This window comes from Leuciscus leuciscus, assembly GCF_965113295.1.
Source record: "Leuciscus leuciscus genome assembly, chromosome: 23".
Lineage (NCBI taxonomy): Eukaryota > Metazoa > Chordata > Actinopteri > Cypriniformes > Leuciscidae > Leuciscus > Leuciscus leuciscus.
This window is the reverse complement of record NC_138747.1, coordinates 29,824,477-29,842,955: the sequence shown is the minus strand read 5'-3', so window position 1 is coordinate 29,842,955 and position 18,479 is coordinate 29,824,477. Positions and strand designations below refer to the sequence as shown.

Sequence of the window (18,479 nt, the reverse complement as noted above, 5' to 3'; positions counted from 1 at the left end):
ATAACGTAATTTATTGGTATTTTACTTTTATTTCTTAACTTACTAATTTACGACGTTGCATGCTCGTATGTCTTTTGCACTTTAGTGAAGTGATACAGCGCGCTCCGCCGCATTTGCGCGTGCAATTGAAGAGTGCGCGCTACTGCAGTATAGCGGCTGAGAGGACAGGGAAGTCCGTTTTTCTGAGGTGAGAGACTTTGCGCTGCTTGACTGTTGTCGCGCTGCTGCTGGCGCGTCACGCATGGTGTTCCGTCCACAATGAGACGGCGTTTTAATAATGAAAACGAAGCTTTTTGAAAACGCACTCCTAAGTGGATACATTTGAGAACGCCGTTTTCACGTTGTAGTGTGGACTAGTCTGGACTGTGGTGTGGACTGTAGTGTGGACTGTGGTGTGGACTGTAGTCTGGACTGTAGTGTGGACTAGTCTGGACTGTGGTGTGGACTGTAGTGTGGACTGTAGTGTGGACTGTGGTGTGGACTGTAGTCTGGACTGTAGTGTGGACTGTAGTGTGGACTGTGGTGTGGACTGTGGTGTGGACTGTAGTGTGGACTGTGGTGTGGACTGTAGTGTGGACTGTGGTGTGGACTGTGGTGTGGACTGTAGTGTGGACTGTAGTGTGGACTGTGGTGTGGACTGTAGTGTGGACTGTGGTGTGGACTGTAGTCTGGACTGTAGTGTGGACTGTGGTGTGGACTGTAGTGTGGACTGTGGTGTGGACTGTAGTGTGGACTGTAGTGTGGACTGTGGTGTGGACTGTGGTGTGGACTGTGGTGTGGACTGTGGTGTGGACTGTAGTCTGGACTGTGGTGTGGACTGTAGTCTGGACTGTGGTGTGGACTGTAGTGTGGACTGTGGTGTGGACTGTGGTGTGGACTGTGGTGTGGACTGTGGTGTGGACTGTAGTGTGGACTGTGGTGTGGACTGTAGTCTGGACTGTGGTGTGGACTGTAGTGTGGACTGTGGTGTGGACTGTGGTGTGGACTGTGGTGTGGACTGTAGTGTGGACTGTGGTGTGGACTGTAGTCTGGACTGTGGTGTGGACTGTAGTGTGGACTGTGGTGTGGACTGTAGTCTGGACTGTAGTGTGGACTGGTGTGGACTGTAGTCTGGACTGTAGTCTGGACTGTGGTGTGGACTGTAGTGTGGACTGTAGTCTGGACTGTGGTGTGGACTGTGGTGTGGACTGTAGTGTGGACTGTGGTGTGGACTGTAGTGTGGACTGTGGTGTGGACTGTGGTGTGGACTGTAGTGTGGACTGTAGTCTGGACTGTGGTGTGGACTGTGGTGTGGACTGTGGTGTGGACTGTAGTGTGGACTGTAGTGTGGACTGTGGTGTGGACTGTAGTGTGGACTGTGGTGTGGACTGTGGTGTGGACTAGTGTGGACTGTAGTGTGGACTGTGGTGTGGACTGTAGTGTGGACTAGTGTGGACTGTAGTGTGGACTGTGGTGTGGACTGTGGTGTGGACTGTGGTGTGGACTGTAGTCTGGACTGTAGTCTGGACTGTGGTGTGGACTGTGGTGTGGACTAGTGTGGACTGTGGTGTGGACTGTAGTCTGGACTGTGGTGTGGACTGTGGTGTGGACTGTAGTCTGGACTGTGGTGTGGACTGTAGTGTGGACTGTGGTGTGGACTGTAGTGTGGACTGTGGTGTGGACTGTAGTCTGGACTGTGGTGTGGACTGTGGTGTGGACTGTGGTGTGGACTGTGGTGTGGACTGGTGTGGACTGTAGTCTGGACTGTGGTGTGGACTGTAGTGTGGACTGTGGTGTGGACTGTAGTGTGGACTGTGGTGTGGACTGTAGTCTGGACTGTGGTGTGGACTGTGGTGTGGACTGTAGTCTGGACTGTGGTGTGGACTGTGGTGTGGACTGTAGTGTGGACTGTGGTGTGGACTGTAGTCTGGACTGTAGTCTGGACTGTGGTGTGGACTGTGGTGTGGACTGTGGTGTGGACTGTAGTGTGGACTGTGGTGTGGACTGTAGTGTGGACTGTGGTGTGGACTGTGGTGTGGACTGTAGTCTGGACTGTAGTGTGGACTGTGGTGTGGACTGTAGTCTGGACTGTAGTGTGGACTGTGGTGTGGACTGTGGTGTGGACTGTAGTCTGGACTGTGGTGTGGACTGTGGTGTGGACTGTGGTGTGGACTGTGGTGTGGACTGTAGTCTGAACTGTGGTGTGGACTGTGGTGTGGACTGTGGTGTGGACTGTAGTGTGGACTGTGAAACCGGTGGTATTTAAAAACGATGGCGTAAATTTAGTCATGTAACGCATATTGTACCAATAGATATTCATGTTTATACCAGTATTGTGCCTGTTATGTGCTATTCACTTTCACACAGTTGCTCAAAATATTCTACATTGCACACTCTTCATATCACAGTCCTGCAAAGATGACAGAATTTACTCACATTTGTATGTTGTATTGTTACTCGCGCATGTATTTACTCACTTACATGAGAGCAGTTGCGTTTTAGACCAAACATATGGTGACTGCGTGCGACATGGACCGCATCAGTGAATGCTGAGATATTTTACTAAATAAAATTATCCTGTCAGAAGAATTGCGCGATAACTTCATTATTTATTTTTCCATCTGAATCATATCAGTGATCTTTTGTGGGGTTTTACGCATGCGCAGTAAAGGTGAATGTAGCGTTTTCAGGCGTTTTTCAAAAGTTTCTCATCAACACTGAAACGTCCAAAAACGCTTTTGTGGACGGAGGGCGTTTATTAACGAAAACGCCGTTTTCAAATGTATCCGGATTAATGTAGACGTAGCCTAAGCTTGTATTTCAGGTAACAAACATGATTTTTAATAGTTTTAGTTTTCTTTTTATTTAACAATAACAACACTACGGTTAAATTGCTATTCAATCAATATAGCAAAAATATATAAAAATAGAGTTTTATATAAAAAATAGAGTGCCAATATTAATTGATGATAATTGAGCACAAGATCAGCATTTTACTATGATTTCTGAAGGATCATGTGACACTGAATACAGCTTTGACATCATATATATATCATTTTGATTCACTAAACAGAACCGGATCTTAAGAGTAATTGTGAATTGAATTATACTTGCTGAGATTTTAAGAAACAATTAGATTGTTCAAATGAAGATTGCAATTAATTAGAAAAAACATAATTTTACTTAGCCCCAGTAAGCAAGCGCCTAGCAACCGCAGATCAGTGCACTCAGAACACCTTAGCAACCACTTAGCAATGCTCTGACATCCATCAGCAACACCTTAGCATTATATTGTCAAACACAAGCAAACACCACATTTCCTCTTTCTTGAAAAGTAGATGTAAATCTAAAGCAGTTGTTAAAGTAATGAATGATGTCATTATTAACTTGCTCAGTAGGTGCACATATTTGTGCAATATCTGTAGTGTTGCAGAATCTCTGTGTAGCCACATCAGTCGTGATGAAAAAAACATGCTTCCAGCTACTGTCTTCATCAATTATAACTGGTGTTGCTACGCTTTCGAGTCTTGTGCCATGATATATCAGCGTTTCAACTCCGAGATTGTATTGAAATCCAAACTTTTGAACTTTTTTCCACTGCAGATGGTGTCTCAGATGGTTGGTCTCAGCTCAGAGGCGGCGTTAACGGTCACAGCCCGGGCCTTGAGGACGAGCAGAGCCTCGATCTCCAGCAGCAGATGAAGGACGACACCCCCGTGAACCCCTACGACAGCGGCACCGAGGGCTCCGACCCTACTAACCCTTACCCAGCATGCAACGGCACCGAAGAGAAAGAGCCCAGTCCTCCGTCCCCTGCCGCCACAGACGGTAATGGACCTTTGATTTGTGGCATGGTTGAGTCACAGTGCCCTAGGGTGCAGGATCAAGAGAGCCCCACGGCGGAGCTGAACGGCTCTGTTGAGGGCCCCAGGGCGGAGGTGGGCCTCACCATGGAGGTGGACCCCAGCGTGCAGGCGGTCACAGAGGAGGAGAGCCTGAAGGACGGTCAGTGCGGAGCCCTCGCTGGAGGAATGCCCCTCTCTTTAATTCTCTGTTTGCGCCTTACTAACTGCCCTCCCTCTCTCTCCGCCTCTGTGTGTTTTCCTAGAGTCTCCTAACACTGAACTGGTTTTGCTAACATACTAAAACAGCATGATTTTGCGGTGTTTAATAGCAGTATTAATCCAGGAAAGGGACAGTTCACATACAACATGCTTTCGATGAAGTAGGGGTCGGCGATAGGACCAAAATCTTATATCACGATATGAGTAATTTTATTTCGCGATAATGATATAGTTATAGTTAATGTGATTTAAATAAGGTTTTTATGATATCAAAATAGCCTAAAAAAAACCTCTCAAGCTTACTGAAGACCAGTAAACAGTGATAAATGAAATAGACCTTACTGAAACATTTCAAGCATAAATAAGAAATACTACATAAAATGTATAAAGCAATCAAATGTATGAAAAAAAAAAGCACTGCATTGTCTTCACTGTGTAAATTAAATATACATTTATTCTTATTACAGTTACGAAAGCCATTCAGTCGAGAGCAGTGAGAGATTTTTTCTTTTGTTGTTGTTTGATCAACATGAATATTGACAGATCACAGATGCATGATACTCATGCGTTTTCTTTACTTCAGACAAATTGCTGTTTACAATTGCAAATACATGGTCATTCTGACACATAGGTATGTGTATTTAGCTGTTCTAGCACATTTAGGTGGTAAAAAGCACTCAGTTCAGTTCTCACATGCTCTACGAGCAGCAGCTTCATGTCGTTCAGAGAGACAGCGCACGCGTATTACGAAAGGAGTTCTCTTTCGTTGCTTATTGCGGTTTAAAAGGCCTATTTATAAATGGCATTGTTTAAAAACACATGCAAACTCTAAGCTTTCCTGACCGCACAGCTAAATCATGTGACGTGAGCGTGATCGTGATAGAGAAGATGGTCCTAAATCTCTACCAGTATATCGCCCACCCCTATGGTGAAGTAAGTTGATTTATAAAGATGGAACTAACAGAGTTCCACAGTCATGAAAGTCAGGAATTTTTTTAATTCACCAGCATGGTAATGAATAAGCCTGGACAGATCATTAATTAGACCTCAATAAAAATGCACAAAAAAATAATTAGTTGGATATGTGCCATTTTGCCTCTCTTCCAGTGTTTTAATGCAGAGGCCCCAGAGCAAACCGCAGCAGAAGTGCATGACCCAAGCTGTCCAAGAGCTCAGGAGCAGTTTATTAAAACTGTCGGCTGCTCTCTGACAGAGTTCTTGTTCTGTTTAATGAGGTTGTGATGTTTTCCCCAGCCACATAAGTGTATGTTCTTATCTCTAAGTGTTAGACAAGCATAGTCAGGAGTATTTCTGTTTCACCAAACATTGTGTCTCAGCAAGATAAACTTCAGATACTCCTGTGAGCCAAGTATACATGAATGCACATAAAACCAGGCTACAAAAAAATGACGTGGATGTTTGTTTGACTTAAAAACGACTTCTTGAAAAACAAAATTTAGGTTTAAAGTCAACAGTATATAATGGAAATTGCATTACACTGTGGCGTACAGTTAACTGCACTTAATACACACACACACACATAGATATATATACATCATCCATCCATTTATCTATCCATCCATCTATCGTTCTATCTATTATTCTATTGTTGTCTATCTATCATTCTATCTATATGTTTGTTTATCTATCTATCTATCTGTCTGTCTGTGGTTTTTGGAAGACAGACAGTATCTATTGTTCTGTCTATCATTTTATATAATGTTCTATTTATCGTTCTGTCTATCTATAGGGTCTTTCGCACTGGGTAGTTCTAGGAACGCAGTTATAGGAGCTAGCCACCAGCACCAGGGCGGTTCCCCTAGGGCCGTTTTGCTGGTTGCATTCGCACCGCCAGTAGGAACTGTGACGTGAGCCGCGCTTGTTGTTGTGACTTTTATTTTGACAGCGCTGAGAATGTCAGAGCCTGAGCTAACAGTGCTCGCATTCTCCATGTTCATTAGTTTACGATCTGTTTAAAGCAGCACTCAGTAGCTTCGGGATTTCTTCGCTGTATTTCTCTCGCTTTTTGCTCGCAGGTTTCTCTCTAGAGCTCCCCCCACAGCTTCGGAATAGATATTTGACAACACTGTTGTAAAAACTCGTTGTTGATTCTCAGACACCAGAGGCTAGTAGATCAACGACATCAAAGCAGATGGGACATTCTTTAAAACGTCTTCTTCATTCGGGTTCGAACAGCGTGAGGGAGCGCAATAATGACAGCATTTTAGCAGATTTATTTTGGCCGTAAAGCAATTGTTTACATCGCGAGACCTGATATCACGCGAGACTTCCTGACGCAGCGGCCCGCCGGCTCAAAGTTGCAAGTGCGTATTTTCCGCTCACGGGCACCAAGGGGGTGCGAAACTACCACCATTCAACCCGAAATAAGTAATATAACCATTCCAAAGACTCCGAAGCTGTTCAGTTAAGGTAAAAAAAGTTACTTAGTTCACCTTTAACTGTCCTGTCTAATAAAGTATATATACAAAAAAAGTAGACCGTATATGAAAAGGTTTTAGCGTATGCCGTGTGGTTGATGCCCAGTGTCGCTAGCTGAGCAGAAATACATACCGGTAATCATGTTTCAAGTTGTGTTGGATTTTCTCCTCAGCGTAAAGGTTGAGAGCTCCATCTATCACTGTTTGCCATGTTTGTAGAGCTAGTTTGTGGAGCAAATATATAGGCTATAAAGTGTTTACATGCTTTTTAAAAATGGCGAGTGCCGGTGTTTCGGATGCATTCAGCGTAGACTGACGTCCCATAGTATGGGTAGTTCCTATAGTGCTGGTTCAGACCCTACTCTGAAGCAGGAGCTAAATTAGTTTCCCTTCAAGGCGTTCCTAGAACTAAAATCGTTCCCAGTTCCTGTAGTTTGAACACGCCCCAAAACGTGAACTTCTGCCATTAGTTCTAGGAACGTTCTATCTGTCTGTCTATCTATCTATTTATCTGTGTCTGTCAATCTATATATCATTCTCTCTGTCTGTCTGTGAGTGTGTAACCGCAGGTGCTGTAGCGTTTATAATTCAGCAAACACACTGAGGGCCCGTCCACACGGAGACGCGTTTCGCTGTATACGTATAAATGTTTTATCGTATTGGCGTTTCGTCCACACGGATCCGGCGTTTTCGGAGACTGAAACCGCTATTTTTTTAAACCGGGTCCCAAGGTGGATAAATCTGAAAACGCCGCCCTTGCGTTTTCGTGTGTACGGCCAATCCGTACATTTTGTGAAACGATGATGTCATCACACCAAGTGTCAACTAGTCAGACACCGTTAAGTCACAGCAACTACATTTATGGTTTTTCATATTGTTCAACAAAGTTCTTGATTAAAAAAGAAAAAAAAAAGGAAAAAAAGAAGCTACTGCCTAATATTATTGTTGTATACAGGCGCGCAAGGTTTATGCGCATGCTTTAAGTCTTCTTCTCCGTTTTTAGTGTATGTCTGTGGCAGAATTACAGCGCCACATACTGGTCTGGCATGTATACTACATCGTTTTGAGTCGGTTTCAGTGGTTTTGTGTGTACGCAGATATTTCTTGAGACGCCGCTGTGTTTACGGAATTTTTTTTTTTGAATGGGGAAAAAAAATATCGGATAGGGAAAGCTCTGGCTTCGTGTGGATGTGGCCTGAACCTCACAAGAGCCGACCCAGAATGTGTGTGTTATTGACTCTAAAATGGTCTTTCTCCTGCTTCTGTTTTACTGCAGCTAAGAATGCTGCGGGAAACCTGCTACTCAACCCCCTGGAGCCGCTAAACGCTGATAAGATCCAGGTGAAAATCGCTGACCTGGGAAACGCCTGCTGGGTGGTGAGTCTGGAGTTTTCTTTGCATGTATAACAACAAAAAAACCCAGCTCAATCAGAAAGTTAAAGAGAGAGTCCAGCCAAAAACAAAGATTCTGTAATCATTTACCTTTATTCTTGTCGATTGATGCATTAGTTGAATTGACTGATGGAGATGGTGATATCCTCATGGGTTTTCAGTGGTTGGGTCCTCCTAATGTAACTCTCATTTGTCATCATCAGCATAAGCACTTCACAGACGATATTCAGACGCGGCAGTATCGCTCTCTGGAGGTGTTGATCGGATCAGGATACGGGACCCCAGCTGACATCTGGAGCACAGCGTGCATGGTGCGTTTGAAGGCTTTTTGATAAGAAACACTGTTTTTGAAAACATCTCAGTCTCTCTTGCAAAACCTAGTGAACCGCCTCATAAAGCAGCATCCTCACAAAGCACTCTACACAGGCTCCAACTTTCCAGGACACAAATAGCTTTCCATGTGGAGACTTGACCGAGTTTGCTGTTAGCCTGTTGCTAAAGTAATGACCCAATACTCCGAATGAGTTTTGTTTTAGCATGTTGTTAAAGTAATGACTCAATGAACAGTAAGGTCAGACCCACAGAAAGAGGTTAAACTCCATCTGTATCAGCATTTCAAGCCCGCTGCGTAACGGAAGAGTCTTGTCACGGCGTGGCGGCTTCAGTTCGGGCAGGGGTGAGAAGGTTGGTTTGGCCTTTCAGATAGCAACCTACCATCTAGAGAACTGGATCCTAGGAACACTGTGTCCACGCACACATACATTCGTTTTCTCAAAGTGTGTCTCTCTCTAGGCCTTTGAGCTGGCGACAGGGGATTACCTGTTTGAGCCTCACTCCGGAGAGGATTATTCCAGAGATGAAGGTAATTATTCTTCCACAGGCTGCCAGGGTTCATACACATCTTTACCAATACATTTCCATGAATTTAATATATTCATGACCTAATGTTCCATGAAAGTCTATGTATACATGCAAAATAAGCAAATTTATCATATATCTTAACTGAAGTTAATGATTATTAATGCTATTCGATTGCTTGCTATTTTTAATAAAGTCAAGCTGTGACTGTGCCAGAGGTTACCCCACGCAGAGAACATAACGTCATGCCATTGAATGCCCGAATGTATTGAAATTTGTTTAAAAATGATTAGCAATTAAACCAGGGCATGAATTTTGTTTTGGATAATGTCATTTAAAAAGCATATATATATTTTTAACATTACAATTATCTCAGGTAAATCCTAAATGCTCTATGTACTGTGTGTTTTTACTTTGGAGTCATTTTTGTGCAATATCTTAACACAGGGAAGCTTGATTCAAATTTTTCATTGAATTTACAAAGTCAGTAAACAGTAAACAAATAAATTACAAGCAGTTGCACAAATAATACCATAGAATAAATAGAAATGAATGGTTTTTTTTAGGTAGATCTAATAGTAGTGTTCAGGTACAGAAATATTACAAAAATAAGTACTCAAATGTGAAATAACACTGGATAGTTTCACTGTAAATTAAAAACAAAACTGTTCACGTTCACTGAAGACACAACCAACTTTGTTTACGAGGATACACATCAAGACCGGCGTTTTGAGATAATTGTTGTGCATTTGTCCATTTAAGCGCAATAAGCCACAAAAAATCACTCCATTTGGTACTTGCAATACCAAGTTTGCGATGCGGCTTTGAATGTGACTGAGAGCGCACAGAAAAGTTCAGCACTGAATAAAAAATATTGCTTGGAATCACTTAAAAAAAAAGACTTAAATAGACGTGCAAATGATACACTTTTGTGACGATGCAACACTGTCCCGATTGGGCAAGTGACGATTCCATCAACTGTCCCGAAACGTGAGCGAAAGTCTTGTATCACCGTGTGCAGTGCAGATGCAGTGTGCTGATGTGAAGCCATTCGTGTCATAATTAGAGATATTTGTGTGAAAAATTTCCGTGACTTTTCCAAAACATTCTGGGTTTATTTTTCCAAAACTTTTCCAGGCCTAGAAATTGCTATTTTAAAATTCCATGACTTTTCCAGGTTTTTTTTTTTACGACCATACGAACCCCATGGTTTGGATTCCGCCCAGACAACTTCTCCAGACCCGCAGTGAATCAAAAACACATCGGGAGAACAAATCGCACTATGCCCTTTAATTAGCACTTGAACGAGAGCCATTGCAAGTTCACTAATGACGCCCAATGCATCCATTTCTCAAGCGCAGTGTAATATTTGAGCTGTCATTACGGAGGTGGCACTGGGAGTTGAATCGCTTGGAGAGGTTGCGGCCTCTAAGCTGTGTTCAGACCGCCTACAAAAATAAGATAGCATCTCCAGATTTTATCTAGATGGGCTTTTGAAAGTCTGGATTTGCCCAAACACACTGGTCCAGCTGACCAATCAGAGCACACTGTGCTTATCAGAAGGCGGGGCTTAATAGAGACAGGAACTAAACAGAGCGTTACTGACAGACTGGGAAAAGAGGAGCTGCAACAATGGAGAATGTGTTTTTTGAACATTCAAGCATAAAATCCTATTCTAGTAGAGCTCAAAAATCTAAATCAAGACTTTGTAAAACAGCTTAATATGCTCTCTTTAAAAACTTATTTGGTCCTCTTTAATATACAGGTACATTAGGACTTGGCATGTCTGGTCTTAATAAAACATGTTCACTAAAATCAAGGTCAAACATAAATTGGTGGGATCATAGATGACCAATTCAAGTCAGTAGTTTTAAAAGTTCCATCGAATGCTTGTTGTAAATGGCTGTAATCGCTATCTTCTCTCAGATCACATCGCGTTGATCATCGAGCTGCTGGGGAAGATTCCTCGTAAACTCATCATGAATGGCAAATATTCCAAGGAATTTTTCACCAAGAAAGGTACATCTGTCAATAGACGCTTATCACATGAGTAACTGCTCAGCTAATGTCTTTCACTTACTTGATAAACTTGCTCACAGTGTTCAGTAGCTTTGTGTGAATGTCAGAGTGATTGATGAGGTATGTCAGCGCTGCCATTAATGGGATAGCCATACATTTTTTTGAGTGTGTGTAAATGTCGCTGTGTAGTCTATTTTGAAACTGATAGTTCTCACTTTTAATTGGATGTGTCCATCTATTTATGTGTGTGCTAGGTGACCTAAGGCACATCACTAAGCTGAAACCGTGGGGTTTGCAGGACGTGCTGGTGGAAAAGTACGAGTGGGCCCGAGACGAAGCCCAGAATTTCGCGGACTTCCTCATCCCGATGTTAGACCTCATCCCAGAGAAAAGAGCCACGGCTGCCGAGTGCCTCCGTCACTCCTGGATCGCCTCCTAGTGGCCAAAACCCTCCAAACCACACACACACACACACACACACACACACGCACTTCTCTGAACTCATGAATGCTCACCACTGACAGACGCTGTTCCTGGTGTCCCGGATCCGCACGGATGAGGAGCTCCGGTCAAGCAGATCTAATCTGAATCCAGTTTGCAAGTCGTCGTTGCTTTTTTACGTAATGGGTATAATTTGAGTGTACCGTCATTTCAGTGGTCCGTGCTCTTGCTGATTTATCTAACAATCACTTTTCTATCAGTTTCCGTCATATCACAGGATGGTTTGAAACGTGTCAGGATTGATTTATCTTCTCGACAGGTCGGACTTTGTCAACTTACAGTGTCCATTTTCTTATTAAAAGCAGGAGTGTTTGGAGTAAGACGGACTCAGTAGCTGATTGTAGTTTTTCTTCACCGTATTAAGAAACGATTGCTAATCACAAGTTCCTTCAAACTGTTTTCCATATCTTCACAGAGGGTTTTACATCAATGTCTGAATGAAGGGAGCATGAATGGACATTATTGAAGTTCTGAGTGTCTTCATATATTGAATGTGAGCTACTGTACAGTGCAGGAGAAACACACATGTATTTTTACCACAAAGGGCAAAAATAAAAGGTTAGAATTTCTCCATTTTGATTTTTACATCACAAAATCCATAAAGGACTATCAAGGTTAGAATAACTCATTGTATAACAGTAATAATAACGTTTAATATGTGAATGCCAGGGAGGAGTTTTGGGATCAAGGTTTTTTTTTTAGTTACATAATCTAAAATCAGTGAGAACATTTCAAACTTTGTACATACTCATACCAAAGAGTTGGTTCGTCACACGATCAGTGTTGTACAGTCTTAAGCCCCATTATTTGTGTACAGTTTTGTTATAAATGAATGGCTTAAGAAAAATGTTTAAGAATCACTGATTCAGAGATGCCTTGAAATGAATCTGCAATGATCTGTGCATCTTTTTATGCTTTTTCTTCTTCCCACAGTGTTGCTTCAAGCAATATTAGTTTTTGTCTCTGGATGAAGGCCTTGGCTTTCTCTTCATTTGACCTTTAACCCCTCACGAACATCATCTGCTTCTCTGCTCTCTCCGTTCTCATGAATGTCTCTGCTTTTGCTTGTTCAGCACTGAACTAAAATTGTTTCTGTAGTAACTTTAAATAAAGTTTTTGAAATGGCTTTTGGGACTTCGAAGTATTTGTAGTTTAGATTAACGGGAACACTTTACAATAAGGTTTAATTTGTTAACATTAACTAACAATGAACAATACTTTTATCAATACATTATTAAAATCCTTAACGTTAATGCACTGTGAACGAACATGAACATTATTAACTAGCAGGCTAATTAATGCTGTACAGATATATTGATCATTGTTAGTTAATGCATTAATTAATGTTAACCAAAGAGACCTTAATGTAAAGTGTTATGATTCACTTTGCCATTTTGATTCATATCGCAAAATAACAGCGTCTCCCGTTTCATTGCTGAATAAATGAAGTGCATGTTCATTTTAATTCATGCGTCAGTAAAGCGAGCTAGTGCTTTCATGTCTTCACAGAATGATTATAGCGCAGGTATAGATTTTTATTATTAATAATGCCATTTACAGGAAGGAGATTCGGAGCGGCACTGAAAGAGGGTTCTCGCTAGTTGAACAAAGATGGATCTGTTGTAATTGTGGGGAAACACGTGTGGTGTTTGATGGTCTCTTAGTAGACATGAACATTTAAATGAAAGACAAAAAGACTTGATTCAGTCATGAATGGCTGAGCTTTTAAGCTGATTGGTTGAGAGTGATTCACTGGTAACACACAGGGTGCTTCTCAAAAGTAGTCTGGAATATTCTCACTCAAACCACTGACTGCTTTTACAGGGAATAAAGCTGCCCATAACTACTGCTCTAGGATCAGTTTTCGCCATAACAACAGCATATATTAGCGAAACCGATTTGGTGTTTGCGCTGTCAAAAGGTTTCTATTTACAATGTGTTTTGCAGCGTTGAGCAGTGCAGCCAATCACGAACATATCAGGTGAGTTCTTGAAAGCAATGGCCGAATCAGACGAGTTTAAGTCGTGATCCACTCATCACTCAAAACACGCCAGTGCACGCTCACGAATCCTCTCATTAGAAGTTAACTTATGAGGCTAAATAAGAGATTCATTGTGCAGTCAGCTTCATTGATTATATCACAACTTTGATGATTTGAGATGAGTGACAGTGATCATTAAGGCAGCGCTCTATATATAATCCATTCAAAATCTGAATAAAACTTTTGTTTTGCTGCATTAGGTAAGACAATGGTTATTTATTATTCAAAATGGCTGCCATGTCCAATCATGCATATAGTGTGATTGCTTTTCTGTTTAAATTATAATGGTTTGTGAACAAATAGCTGCTTTAATAGCAAATCATTTATGCTGGGATGTGTGGGCTGTTACTAGACGACACGTAACTTGAAACTGTTTTTAAAGACTCCGTTTAAAGGATCCTTTGAAGGCTCTCTTCGCTTCACATTCTTCATTCTGCATGTTTTGAAGGATGCATCAAGTGTATCGTTCGTGTCCTCCAGTCGCCCACAATCCTTTGCACACATTCCAATTTGTAAGGAAAGAATTAGCAGAGTTTGTCCAATTTCACTGTCATGCATTTATTTTGGAGATCAAGTCATTGTTTTCTTTTGTTTTGTTGTAAATGAACCACGTAATGCTAAACTTGTTCAGTGTGTTGATTAGGGTTGGAGCGAAGGACTGAAGTTGCCCATCCCTGATCTACGCCGTGTTATGCTTCTATTGGTCACGTGATACAAATTCACAGGTCAAAGTTCACCAAACTTGTACTTTGGAACTCAGCAGAGTGCAAAACTACTTCACATTGGCTTGTGTTTCTGTTCTCCAGCATTCACGTGTGTATGAATGAAAAGTGCAGTGTGATCGCCCCTTAAACGATGTAATAGCAGAAAAAGCCACTGAACGAGTTAACGAATTAAAAATATTTGAGTCACTGCTATAGATCAAAGTCCACACCATAAAAATAAAAATCAGCTCAGTAGTTCTTTCTGGTTTACTGATTTAATTTGTACTAAATTCAAAGGATTTTTTTTTTTAAACAAATGCTCTTAACAAAATACCTCAATTTGGCCTTGGTCTCAAAATATAAAACATATTTATGCAGTTTATATATTAAAAATTGTTTATATAAACCTGAAAGGTGGTAATGACCTTTTACAGACACAAATGGATGATTTGAGGATTATTGTCCTTCATATTCCAGAGATGGACAGAAAGCGGTCCGTAGAGCTGATGATGTGCAGAAGTCTTCATGCTTCCTCTAGAGAGAGAAAAACGAGTTCTATTAGTTTATCAACAACATTCACCTTCAGAACTAATAGAACAGGAATGACATGATAAATAGTGTTTTGCTGAGTTGTTCTAGTGAATAATCACACTAATGAAAGGTGCACACAGACCCGTCGCGGAAAATACAACTCTTTCTACTAGCACTGCGCGCTTGAAGTGGGTTCTGTGATCACGTTATAGAGAGCAAACAGAAATCCTATATACACATTCAGTACGTCTCTTTGGACATTGTTATTTTTACACAGCAGATTAAAAAAAGAAAAAAGAAACGACACAAGATCCCTGCTTGCCCCCACCGATGCTATCTTAAACCTGCAGTTCCTCCACTGCTCATATATAGTCAATCGTTTAATAGCCTAACACATCCAAGTCTTCTGGATTCATAGCATACCTTTCTTCCCCTCCACCTGGAAGTCCTCTGGCAGCAGTTTGTCTTGCCGGTTTCCCAGTACGAAGGCCAGGAAGGATAATATGAGGGAGTCCATGATGCTGATGATGGCCAGTATGTACGCCCAGCGGACCGTACAGTTTCCCAGTGTGTATTTATCCGTCCGCTGACCACACATCCTCTTCACCTCCTCCGAGTCCCAGCCGTCGGGGTAGATCATGCAGCCTACCACCATGCAGGTCGCTGGATATAGAAAAGATACCCAGTCAGATAAATATTACAAAAACGTACATTTTTGTGTAGGAAATATGGGTTATACATAATACACTCTGTATTCCGGTCCTCAAATTGGATTGGCTAAGCGGCGTTTAGCACTTTTCACTGTTTGAATCACTCCGCTTGTTTGCGTTTGCCTGTTCAGACAGAGTTTCAGTGACCGTTTCTGCAGTTACGCCAATAGTTGATGAAATGTCCTTCAATCGTTCCCTCAACCGAATCATCCAGGAAAGTGTTGCCTGAGTCTGACACAACGGCAGCTTCAGGGGTTCAGCTTCGGTTTAGTTTGGAATCGTTCAAAAGGTCCGGCTCAGCAAGATGTTAAAGAAACTAATACTTTTATTAAGCAGAGATACATAAAATTGAACAAATGTTCCAGTTAAGTCTATCTATTTCGAATATATGCTGTTCTTTTGAAGGTTTTCAACGACTCTACATTTTCTACATTGATAATAATAATAATAATAATAAGAAAGGTTTCTTGAGCAGCAAATCATCATATTAGAATAGAATGAAGACTGTAATAAAGAAATTTGCTGCTGAAAGTTGGTAATAACAATTTATGATCAAATAAATGCAGCTTTGGAGAGCATAAAAAAAACTAGTGTTTTTACATGGTGAAGCAAAAAAAAAAACTTTCTAAAACTGATTTTCTGTTTATTGAGCTATAAAAGCTGAATCATATATTCAGAAAACATCAGCATGTTCGCTTGTGTGATATTTCTCAATAAAATGCAGATATGTTTTTCATTTATATATATATATTTTTAAAGGTATTCTTCCTAAACAGTGCCAGAAAAAAACAGCAGATTCCCCCAAACTCCTAGCTTACTCCAAATAGTTTGATCATTATTATGAAATCTGTGTACAAATGTTCAGTAATTATTGTATTCGTTAATGTTTGAATCTATACAGCAAATTCACTTTCAAAAATAAACCCACTCTGAAAAATATCCACTGGAGAAAAAGCATGACCTTGATTTCTCTTTTATGGTTGTCAAAAATACTCTTCAAGACTACCAGAAATACTATGCATTGGGACTGTTGCCTGGCAACTCCAGCCACACTTAACTCATCATTTATTATTCATATGACAATACACTCTCTGCAGGGCAGCTGGTGCTGCGGTGGATATTGCTTTACACACACACACACTCTCTCAGTTTCACACTCACTTTCTTTTAATGAGGATGCATTGCAAATGCAGTGTTATGTAATATGGTGTGCTGAGAGGGTTATCTGTGTCCTCAGTGATAACTTCATTAGATAGGACAAGACTTAAAGCATTATATTTCGCAACACAGCACAAATATATTCCTCTAATATCCTGTAAAGCAGCACGTCTAGTCTGACATTAGGATGTGGAACTATCCAGGGTGCTGAAGTCCTGAGGAACCGTTTCAATTCAGCCTCAAGACTCCAACTGAATGTTTAAAGCTTTTGAAGAGTTCATCAGCACTTTATTATGACTTTCATATGCCATTAACACCCATTGTATTGTTATTGATAAACAGTCTTCAAAGATGTTTGTTTTTGATAATTGAAATAAAGCTGCAAATAAACAAATCATTTTTTGGGGAAAAAACTTGCCTTGTCAACTAACAAAAAAAAAAAAGTAGTTTAAGTACTAAATACATTTTTAAAAAGCAAAAATGAATTACATAAAATTAAAAATTAAATATAAAAACAAAGGCTAATTCAAAATCTTCAGAAAAAAAACTATGATATAAATAATAATAAAAATAACACTGCACTTAAGACACATTTAAAAATGACAAAGTTATTCTATTAGATAAAATATTAAATTTTAAGTCAAAAACAAATCAAACAAACAAACAAATGCCACTTGGAATGATATTTTCATATATAATAAAAAAAGTGATGTTTTTAGGAAAATATGTCCAAATACTTTTTGGGGCCACTGTATATAATATAATGTAATATTATATAATATAAATTAAAAGTCACGGTTAGGTGGTTGAGAAAGGCGCACGACGAATGAAATGGTGAGAATTACAAAGTCATTTTAATCAAATAACGACTCGGAAGAGAATGACGACGTTCACACGAACAATAACCGTCGAGGACTGAACTGAACAGGAGTGTTAATACACATATTACATGAAGACACTCATCAGACTCCATAGCAACTAATGAGAACTAATGCAGACATGACAGAAACAGCTCAACAGAACATAATTCTGACAATAATATAATATAATTAAATTTGTACGTTGATGGTTTAATATTGTATTATATTATTATTAATGTTTATGTCATTAATAAAAATAAAAGGACAATGGTTCCACTTACAGGCTGCCAGCTGCATCCACGCGCAGATCTTGTACACGCTGCCCGAGTTGCAGAAGAAGAACAAACTAAAGCAAACAATGGTGCCCACGATCAGCAGCAGAGAGATCCCGACGAAGAACATGGCGGTTTTGAAGGCACCTGAAGGGATGGAGCCGAAGTCCAGGGCACTGCCTTTACACACCAGCTCTCCTGTGATGGGGTTCCCGATGCAGTAGTGGAAAAGCCCGAAGTATCCCGACTGAGGGGTGTCCACACTGTCTCCGATCCAATACGGCTGGATGAAGATCACGACACAGATGATGGCGAAGCAGATGGTGAAGATGGTCCAGAGCACGCCGACCGCCCTCGAGTTTCTCACGTAATTGGTGTGATAGATCCTGGCAGCCTCCTGGGCCGATAACAGTTTCGTCATGTTTGCTGGAGGTGATGGTCCACCCGAAGGTGTTCGCTAACTGAACGTTCAGACGGAGAAGATGTGAGAAACGTGGTCAACTTCAAGTCGTGTTTGGTAGTCCCGTGCAGAATTGATTATCAAGCAGCCAAAAGTCTTCCTTGGATCAATCCACGTCTCATAATAAAAATGAAAAGGCAAAAATGATGATGAGGATCTCCATTCTGAAGGAAGTGTACACTACAGCTCTGGTCCCTGAGAGATGCATTAAATAAAATAACCCAGAATTCCTGTAACCCGAGTCTCTATCAGGCCAACAGTAGTCAGATGTGTTCCTCAACTGTGTCCGTTAGACCCGACTGACGAGGAAGTTTAGATGCGGATGAAAGTGCTCTCTTCATTCAGACAAACTCTGTGAGATCATGAGATTATTAATTAATGGAGGTGTACAGTTACAGATACACTCGGACTGTGTCTCAAACCTGGAGAACTGAAACAGCTCTCTCTCTCATTCTCTGAACATAGTGGAGATTCTGTTCATCTATCTGTCTG

The 18,479-nt window shown here is 41.0% G+C and overlaps 2 protein-coding genes across 3 annotated transcripts in view; one reads left to right on the top strand and one right to left on the bottom strand.

The window, feature by feature from the left end:
• Positions 1-12,377, top strand: part of srpk1b (SRSF protein kinase 1b) — a 51,150-nt gene extending 38,773 nt beyond the window's left edge. For both annotated transcript variants that reach the window (XM_082156443.1, XM_082156444.1), the window contains 6 exons: positions 3,583-3,984; positions 7,758-7,858; positions 8,077-8,184; positions 8,666-8,735; positions 10,658-10,750; positions 11,005-12,377. In XM_082156443.1, the coding sequence (XP_082012569.1) occupies positions 3,583-3,984; positions 7,758-7,858; positions 8,077-8,184; positions 8,666-8,735; positions 10,658-10,750; positions 11,005-11,189 (959 nt within the window). In that variant the 3' untranslated portion in view covers positions 11,190-12,377. The remainder of the gene's footprint in view (positions 1-3,582; positions 3,985-7,757; positions 7,859-8,076; positions 8,185-8,665; positions 8,736-10,657; positions 10,751-11,004) is intronic.
• On the bottom strand, positions 11,686-18,034 carry lhfpl5a (LHFPL tetraspan subfamily member 5a). Its single transcript, XM_082156560.1, has 3 exons — positions 17,537-18,034; positions 14,951-15,190; positions 11,686-14,530 (listed from the first exon to the last, which is right to left on the bottom strand). The coding sequence occupies exons 1-3, from the start codon at positions 17,946-17,948 to the stop codon at positions 14,520-14,522; spliced, it is 663 nt and encodes a 220-aa protein (XP_082012686.1). The 5' UTR covers positions 17,949-18,034; the 3' UTR covers positions 11,686-14,519.
• Between the last annotated feature and the right edge of the window lie 445 nt (positions 18,035-18,479).